The following is a 9,877-nucleotide window of genomic DNA, read 5'->3' as shown; positions in this document are numbered from 1 at the left end:
CTGTGATAAATTTGATATATTTTATGGACTGCCTTAGTTGTCTAATACGTAGACTAATATTCTGCCCCAATATATTTTCAGATATTTGCTCTATTACTGATCCTGTATATTCAAGTAATTCTTTCATTTTAAATCAATCGAGCAACCTGTGCTGCAGGCAGCATTTCAACTATGCAGTTGGGCAATTTCATACATTTGCATTTGTCACAAAAATAAGAAAGAGAGAGAGGCATAAATGATAAGGCATTTTATTGGTTTCCTGTAGGCAAAGTGTGTTATTATCATTGTTAAATATATTTTAAATTGGACATTTAATTTTGCTTCCCAAATATCATTTGGGGTATGCAACAGATGGGGATTGGCCAGTCAGTAGCTCTTAACACCTTTACCAGTAAGGATCGACAAGGGGAGCTCTCAAAGTCACTAAAAGTGGAAAATTTATTCAGACAGATTTTCACATGCAAGGTTTGTACAAATTATCAGAGATTCACAGCATGACCAGAAAGTTGTTTTGTTTTTTTGAAGGGGGATAACCTGTTTTATTGTCGATGAAAATCTGGGTTGGCATTGACAGAGGTCATATGTCACTCTGTTGTGTCAGCTGGCTCTCACAAAATTCTTGGTTGTATGTTGTAGCATTTTATTGCATTAGCAGTTTGTTTGCAGATAAAGAATAAAAACCAAAAAGAAATCAACAAATACTTATTGCTTAGTTCTTGGGATAATAAATTCTTTAGAATTTTAAGTACCTTGCAATATATTTTTTTTTCTCTTTTCTTTCACCAGTTCTATTACATTCTTCTGAGCAATAAATTACTTAAAACAGAAAAGAATACATTACATTCTGAAAAAAACAACATATAATAATGTAGGACTTTAAAACAAATGAAACAATTAACATAAAATAATGTGAAAGTTATCTCCTAGTTATGTAGCCTAAATATAAATAAAAGTCATTTATAAGTATTTAACTTTGTACACACGTAACCAGGAGAGGACTAATGACGCAAAATGTATATCAAACAGTAATAAGTAAAATATCTAGGAATGTGTATTTACAAAACAAACATAATAAAACATATATTGGATTGTGTGATATGTGCCAGTGGTGTTATAACTCTGCAGCGCTTGTTAATAAAATACAATTTTCTAATAGCCAATATGGCCTAAAAGGCAGAGGCAGGCGTTACTACTATACACTATAATGGGATATGCGTTGAAAACTACAGGTGCAGATATTTAACAAGCAAAGTTTTTTTTTAATCCATGTTAGTTTTGTTATGAGTCCCACAAATGCAAGTGTAACATATTTTCTATCATAGAGAAAAAAAATACACAAAATATAAAAAAATAAAATGGAAAACATGTTTGGAAAGCAAAGCATCAAGCGAAGAAGAGTTACTAATACGAAATGCATAAGTTCTCCCAAAAGCACAAACGTTCAATCCCATTTTTCTTTTTTTATTTGAATTTTAATATTCTGTAACATCTGTAAAAACTAGAGAGAATGATTTTATTTTCCTCTTAGGCAGTCAATTATCTGGAAACCAGAATTAATTCCTGTAATTGGCACCAAATTGGAAAAGATCTCTCTAGAATTTAAAATGGAATAAAAACCTAAACAAAATTGCATTCTTTGCTAATCACAGTGAAAATGGTAAGCTATGAAATCTGTTTACTCATACATTCTCCAAGAGAGAAATATTTAAAAAAGAACTAATGGACAAACATTTCTTTCGCTCTCTGTTCAGTACTCTTAATACACTGTCAATAAATGAGTATGGAAGACCATTGTTTTAGTATTTTACCTGTCCCAAGAAATTAGGTAGTTTAAAGGTAGAATCATGCTTAACTAATCATTGGGAAAACACGATGGATAAAAAAAAGTCCTTCTCTGTATAAGGTGCAATATTTCCAACATGTATCCAAAGCTACTGAAACTACTAACAGTCACTGAGTCTTGTTTAATCACTGTGTCATGCACATTCCTAACCAAATGTTCATGCATGTTTTCAGCCTGTAGAATGCAAACGTGCTTTTCAAATAAATACGTTTTTCATTATATCAAAATAGAAGACCCACTCTCACAGCACTGCCTAGAAATGAAATTCACACACTTTGCATACCCATCCTATAAAAAATAGAATTCAAAGAAATTGGAAGGTATCCTCTCACACAAGGTTTTTATTATTCTAAGTAACAGATTTGCTAGCTAGTCTATAGTGTCAATGTGTCTTAAGTCAACCCTGTAAAACATACATTACATAGTAGACAAAAAGAAAAATAATAAAAATGGTCAAAAATAATTGCACCTTTGTGTTCAGTTGCCTACTTCGTTCATATTGAATAAATATATTAGTAGCATTTTTGTTAACTGGGTATAAGGATCATATTTTGGGGGAAAGTTTATATTGAAGGGGAACAAATGATGCCCTAAGTCATTATAGTTTTAGGCAGTAATTGAATTATATTATCTGCCTCTACGATGCTCATTTCCAGTAGTAATCAATTTTCTAGATAAGTAGTGTGTATGTCATAGTAGCATTTGCATTTCCAATAAGTATTAAACATTGTTTATTTGCAGTCTCTGTTATTCTGCTATGATTAATAGTAGCATGCGTTTTAATCTACTATTAGATCACAGCCTCATAAGCAAAGCTTTGGCCAGCAAAGAGCAGACATAAACAGGTTGTATACCAAAAGCAAAACAATTCTTCTTACAAAAATTGTATGAGTACTGCATCATAGGGACAGTTAGTCTACAGTACCACAAGCAAACAATGAGGAATTGCCGTAACTCTTGCAAATCATACATTCAGTCTACACTATTAATGCAATGCACAGTAAGCCATTAAAGAAACAGGAAGAAAAAAGAAACAAACAAACAAACAAACAAACAAACAAAAGAACAAGATAGGGCAGTTTTGCAAAAATACTGTGGGACAGCCATCACTTGGACATACAAAAACTGTTTTCAACATAACATAACATAAAGGCACCATTGATGTCTTTCTTATTTTGAAATACTGTAAAAAATTGCTACATATGGCACATAACACATTTGTACATATACTTAATTTATAAAACGTTTCCTGTTTTCTACTGCAGAACTGTTAAAATAAAATAAATTGTTTAATTTAGGTGGAATACTTCATTTATATAAAATAAAGTTTTACAGGTGAATCTATGTTTTATTTGTTTTATACAGCAATAGGGTCTTGATTAGCTATTACACTGGACAGCCTTGCTTGTAACTCTTCTTGCGTTGAGAATCGGCTAGTTGGGTTAGTCCTACTTTCTGCAAGCCGGTATGCACTTGCTGACTCTAAGCTGGTCGCCAGGGGATTTTGTATACTCAGAAAAGGTGTATCCTCGCCTATTCTTTCATCTTCTGTCTCGCTCTCGGATGTACTGCTCTCGGAGCTTGTGTCAGTGTCCAGTTCTAATCTATTGGAAATATGACCATTGGGTTTTGTTCTTTTTGCCCTTCTGCTGTTCACTAGTTTCTTTATAGGCTCCATTGACGGCTCGTATTCTTGCGTAGTTTCATATTCCTCATCCTCCACTATTCTTAAAGGACTTGGAGGCAGGCTGCTACTGTCATGAGCAGGGTTGTGATGATAAGAATTATACTGCTGGTTGTAATGGTGATGATGGTAGTATAAGTCATATCTTTTATCTCGTAATCTTGGAGGTGACACCAAAAGCAGTGGTCTTTCTTCTTCTATGAAGGGACTGACAGCCACAGAAGGAACAGATACAGCTAAGCTAGATACAGGTGGAGACATTTCCAAACAAGGTGATTTGGGAGATAGAGGTGTCTGAAAATCTACAGGTGACATGCGAGCCGGTGTGGTCATTGCTGAAACATATCTATGCCATGCAGAGCAAAAAGAAAGCAAAAATTAGGTGTTACTTAATGAAATAATTTCATAAAAGTTTTACTCATGTAAATAATGCAAACTATTCCAAAAGTTCTTATTTTACTCTAATTAGAGAATAATATGGAAAAAAAACATACAGGCATTACAGCATGGAATCACAGCTTTTTATTTTTGCAAGGCAAAACAGTTCACTGCCTATGTTTAAGCAATATTTTGCTTCAAAGAAAGAATCAGCTGTGATCCCCTGCTGCAATGTCTGTATACTCTTATGCTTCCTCCCCTGCCCAGGAGCTGTGGTATGATCACACCATGTCCCAATACGGTCAGACACGGCCATTACACAGTACACAGCAGGGGAACATTTATAAGAGTATCTCAGCACAGGAACATTTTTTTTAAACACATCCAATTGTGGAACACATTATTATTCAAAGATCTATTGATTAAAAAATGTTGATTAAAATTAAAGGGAACGTGTCATGTCCTTTGTAGCATATAGTGTCCCCAGTGCGTTGTTAGTGATGCAATATTCATCATGAATACATTTTTCCCATTAAAATCGCTGATGTAATCTTTATAAAAAAAACACTTTATATAGCTTCATCTTACAGTGGGGCAAAAAAGTATTTAGTCATTCAGCAATAGTGCAAGTTCCACCACTTAAAAAGATGAGAGGCGTCTGTAATTTACATCATAGGTAGACCTCAACTATGGGAGACAAACTGAGAAATAAAAATCCAGAAAATCACATTGTCTGTTTTTTTATCATTTTATTTGCATATTATGGTGGAAAATAAGTATTTGGTCAGAAACAAAATTTCATCTCAATACTATGTAATATATCCTTTGTTGGCAATGACAGAGGTCAAACGTTTTCTGTAAGTCTTCACAAGGTTGCCACACACTGTTGTTGGTATGTTGGCCCATTCCTCCATGCAGATCTCCTCTAGAGCAGTGATGTTTTTGGCTTTTCGCTTGGCAACACGGACTTTCAACTCCCTCCAAAGGTTTTCTATAGGGTTGAGATCTGGAGACTGGCTAGGCCACTCCAGGACCTTGAAATGCTTCTTACGAAGCCACTCCTTCATTGCCCTGGCGGTGTGCTTTGGATCATTGTCATGTTGAAAGACCCAGCCACGTTTCATCTTCAATGCCCTTGCTGATGGAAGGAGGTTTGCACTCAAAATCTCACGATACATGGCCCCATTCATTCTTTCATGTACCCGGATCAGTCGTCCTGACCCCTTTGCAGAGAAACAGCCCCAAAGCATGATGTTTCCACCACCATGCTTTACAGTAGGTATGGTGTTTGATGGATGCAACTCAGTATTCTTTTTCCTCCAAACACGACAAGTTGTGTTTCTACCAAACAGTTCCAGTTTGGTTTCATCAGACCATAGGACATTCTCCCAAAACTCCTCTGGATCATCCAAATGCTCTCTAGCAAACTTCAGACGGGCCCAGACATATACTGGCTTAAGCAGTGGGACACGTCTGGCACTGCAGGATCTGAGTCCATGGTGGCGTAGTGTGTTACTTATGGTAGGCCTTGTTACATTGGTCCCAGCTCTCTGCAGTTCATTCACTAGGTCCCCCCGCGTGGTTCTGGGATTTTTGCTCACCGTTCTTGTGATCATTCTGACCCCACGGGGTGGGATTTTGTGTGGAGCCCCAGATCGAGGGAGATTATCAGTGGTCTTGAATGTCTTCCATTTTCTAATTATTGCTCCCACTGTTGATTTCTTCACTCCAAGCTGGTTGGCTATTGCAGATTCAGTCTTCCCAGCCTGGTGCAGGGCTACAATTTTGTTTCTGGTGTTCTTTGACAGCTCTTTGGTCTTCACCATAGTGGAGTTTGGAGTCAGACTGTTTGAGGGTGTGCACAGGTGTCTTTTTATACTGATAACAAGTTTAAACAGGTGCCATTACTACAGGTAATGAGTGGAGGAAAGAGGAGACTCTTAAAGAAGAAGTTACAGGTCTGTGAGAGCCAGAAATCTTGATTGTTTGTTTCTGACCAAATACTTATTTTCCACCATAATATGCAAATAAAATGATAAAAAAACAGACAATGTGATTTTCTGGATTTTTATTTCTCAGTTTGTCTCCCATAGTTGAGGTCTACCTATGATGTAAATTACAGACGCCTCTCATCTTTTTAAGTGGTGGAACTTGCACTATTGCTGAATGACTAAATACTTTTTTGCCCCACTGTACTTGCTCGTTTAGTTATAGGGGTATGCTTCATCGCATTCCGTCAGTCTTGTCTCCGCCCACGCAATTTGAATTGTTCCTGGGGTTGCGCTTACATCACTGTATATCCCGGGCTTGCACAGTGTTTATTGTTTTGCAGCACTTGCGCAGTGTGTATTGGGGGAGCCGCCCTTGTGCAATATGTAATTGATGACCCGCACTTGCGCATTGTCCAGGTAAGATATAGCTATATAAAGTGCTTTTTTTAAGGATTACATCGCCGATTTTACTGGGAAAAATGTGCTAGTGATGAACATTTCATCACTAGTAATGCACTAGAATAATATAGATAGTTATGATGCAAAATTTGTAGACATGTAAATATATTATAATTATAATTTTATAGTATGCACATAACAGGAATATATTAGCATAATGCATCTCATTGCAATAAAGGGGGAAGCAATTTGCAACCATTTTAATTGTTATTGCATTAGAGTTTGATGTACACATATTGTAGGAATGTACAGTCCGTAATTCCATAATAATGTATAGCTAATGAACTGAATAAGGTAAAACATAAGCAGAATCTATGTAAAATTTAAAAATGCCTTATAAATAATTTCAAACAAATAATGACACACAAAAAAGACATGACATACCTTTCACTGTGGGGTGAATCTCTGTATGAATCTGGAGTGTCTCTTGAATGTCTGAGATAACTACAATCTCTGTGACCTCCAATGCCATTAAGTCTCCCTCTTGGTCCTGTTGGACTTGTGTGTCTACTGTTTTCGACTGATGATGTGACAATTACAGAATGACTCTCTGAAATAATACTTTCAGACTGACCGTTGCTCCAGCTACCAATATAAGAAACAACATTGTTTTGCCTTAGAATATTTATTATCACATAAAGAATAGTACAGAGTAATACTTGTGTGTATATACATTACTTATGAATATATATATAGTAATGGAATGAAGGGAAGTATTGTGATCCAGAATTAGCATATGGCTAATAAAACTCTCAGACAGACACTAGTCTGTGATTATAGTACTCTCTAAAAGCTTTGTAAAAGTAGCATGCTGATATGGATTGTTTGTAGTAAGACATTTCACTATATAGATAGTTTAGCTACAACCACATTTTTATAGTAACATAGTTAGCAAGGCCGAAAAAAGACATTTATCCATCCAGTTCAGCCTATATTCTGTCAGAATACATCCCCAGATCTACATCCTTCTAAACAACCTAAAAACTGTAAGATACAATGTTGTTACACTCCAGGAAGACATCCAGGCCTCTCTTGAACCCTTTGACTGAGTTTGCCATCAACACCTCCTCAGGCAAGGAATAATACTGCCCTAACAGTAAAGAATCCTCTTCTATGTTGGTGGAAAAACCTTCTCTCCTCCAGATGCAGAGAATGCCCCCTTGTGACCGCCACCTTCCTTGGTATAAACATATTCTCAGAGAGATATTTGTATTGTCCCCTTATATACTTATACATGGTTATTAGATCGCCCCTCAGTCATCTTTTTTCTAGACTATATAATCCTAATTTTGCTAATCTCTCTGGGCATTGTAGTTTCCCCATCCCCTTTATTAATTTTGTTGCCCTCCTTTGTACTTGCTCTAGTTCCATTATATCCTTCCTGAGCATCGGTGCCCAAAACTGTACACAGTACTCCATGTGCGGTCTAACCAGGGATTTGTACAGAGGCAGTATAATGCTCTCATCGTGTGTATCCAGACCCCTTTTAATGCATCCCATGATCCTGCTAGCCTTAGCAGCCGCTGCCTAGCACTAGCTGCTCCAGGTAAGTTTATCATTAGCTAGGATCCCCAAGTCCTTCTCCATGTCAGATTTACCCAGTGGTTCCCCATTCAGTGTGTCATGGTGATATTGATTCCTTCTTCTTATGTGCATAACCTTACATTTATCATTGTTAAACTGCATCTGCCACCTTCCGACCCAAGTTTCTAACTTATCCAGATCCATCTGTAGCAGAATACTATTGTCTCTTTTATTGAATGCTTTACATAGTTTTGTATTGTCTGCAAATATCGATATTTTCACATTGTAAAGGGAATCTGTGTTACAAAATATGCTGCACAAACATAGGGGTGACTTTGATTCATTCATTACAACCGGGTATATTTTTCTCTGAAATGCTCATGTGATTCAGGAAAAGTATAATTAGAAGATCCATCTTGAGGACCATAGCCAGAGAATAGACTAGTCCACTGCCGATCTCTGGCCAAATTCTCATTGCACCACTCCAGATGATTGACAGGTCCATCCATTAGAGACCTGTCAATGACCTGGAGTGGTGTAGGGAAAAGCTGGCTGGGAATGGTGCTGGACTAATCTCATCTTTAACTATAATAATAGGCCATATCTTCTAACAATTTTTTCTCTGAAACACTCCAGCAATCAAGCAGTTAGGCTCTTATTCTCTCTGCCTATGGTTTGAGCAGCTTAAATCAAATGTCAAGGTTTCTTTTAAAGGTGTTGTCTTCTTTTAGAAATGTGTCACATGCTGTAATAGATATTATAAAATAAAAAAAGACAAATTGAATGCTTCTTATCATTTCATGGACCATCACTGGCTCTCCAAAGCTGCCCCAGACTCTATTATTTGGCTGCAGATGTGACATCTCATTCACCGTGTTGAAGCCAATCACTAAACTCAGCAGTTTTGCCCTTGTAGAAACAAAATACTTAGCTCAGTGATTAGCTGCAGAGCTATCAGTTTGACATCACTGCTGGACCCAGGGCAGTGGTGGAGAGATGGCGCTGCAATTGGGAGAGGGTAAGTAGTACTGATGAAAGACTTTTACAATGTAAAAAGTACTAGACTTAAGAAGTATCTATAAGATACAAATTTATAAGTATATGTACTTAGACTGTAAATATTAAAAAGCTATCCCTGTAATAAGTTTCACATCTAATATTACCTTTATTCTCCTTTTTTAGTTCTCCTCCAGCCCACTGAAGCCATATATGTGATCTGTTATTGTTTACATCCCAAATTTCCTGCCTGTTCTCCCTCTATGCCGCTACGCTACATTTCCTAAGAAGTACTGCTATATCTGTCCCACAGCTCACACACTCCCTATCTCTATAAAAGCTCTATAAAAATAGCAAGCAGATCTAATGTCCCTTATATAATTCTTCTAGACAATTCAGCATACCGGTAGTTCAGTCACAACCACAATATAATACTTTAAGAAATAAACTAAACTGTCGAAAGAATATTGAAAATTAACATATTACAGGACTTGAGGCACAGCTATATAAAGCTTCAAACATATCTCTTAAATGTAATTGGAAAAATTGAACTTAAATGTAATACATTTAAACTTTAAGGTAAATTTAATGGCGTTTTCTGGAAAAAAAATAATGCATAAAAAATGATCTGGCTGTCCCATTTATGACTATCCAAAACTCTTACTTTTTTTATTTGTTTTAGCTCTCTTTCAGCAGGCATCATTGTGGTCTGTTATTGCTTACATCTTAAACTTCCTGTCGGGGTTCACTTTCTGCTTCCTGACTACATTTCCAAACAGACAGCTGTATCTGTCCCACAAGTACGTGACTCCCACTTTCAGTGGCCGCCCACTTCACCTATAAATCACCATCTTGAGACTCCTACACAGTCTCTAGATGGATGTATCACTGCCCACAAAGTTTCTCTTTCCTAATATTAATTTCTTTTCACCAAGTATGTGCTAGCCTGAGACTCTCATGCAGTCAATAATGTTACAGGGCTCACACTGGCCCCACACAGGC

At 36.7% G+C, this 9,877-nt stretch overlaps 1 protein-coding gene across 8 annotated transcripts in view; it reads right to left on the bottom strand.

Moving 5' to 3' along the window:
* Positions 1–217: 217 nt before the first annotated feature.
* The window catches only part of NRG1 (neuregulin 1), a 1,056,081-nt gene continuing 1,046,421 nt past the window's right edge, over positions 218–9,877 (bottom strand). For 6 of the 8 annotated variants that reach the window (XM_077274114.1, XM_077274157.1, XM_077274151.1 and 3 more), the window contains 2 exons: positions 6,740–6,940; positions 219–3,873 (listed from right to left, as the gene is read on the bottom strand). In XM_077274114.1, coding sequence (XP_077130229.1) covers positions 3,201–3,873; positions 6,740–6,940 — 874 coding nt within the window. In that variant the 3' untranslated portion in view covers positions 219–3,200. Of the gene's footprint in view, positions 3,874–6,739; positions 6,941–9,877 lie in introns of all 8 variants that reach the window. The other 2 variants (XM_077274106.1, XM_077274096.1) reach the window with 1 other exon arrangement.

The sequence above is a fragment of the Ranitomeya variabilis genome, chromosome 1 (genome assembly GCF_051348905.1).
Source record: "Ranitomeya variabilis isolate aRanVar5 chromosome 1, aRanVar5.hap1, whole genome shotgun sequence".
Taxonomy (NCBI): Eukaryota; Metazoa; Chordata; class Amphibia; order Anura; family Dendrobatidae; genus Ranitomeya; species Ranitomeya variabilis.
This window is presented reverse-complemented; position numbering and strand designations above follow the sequence as displayed.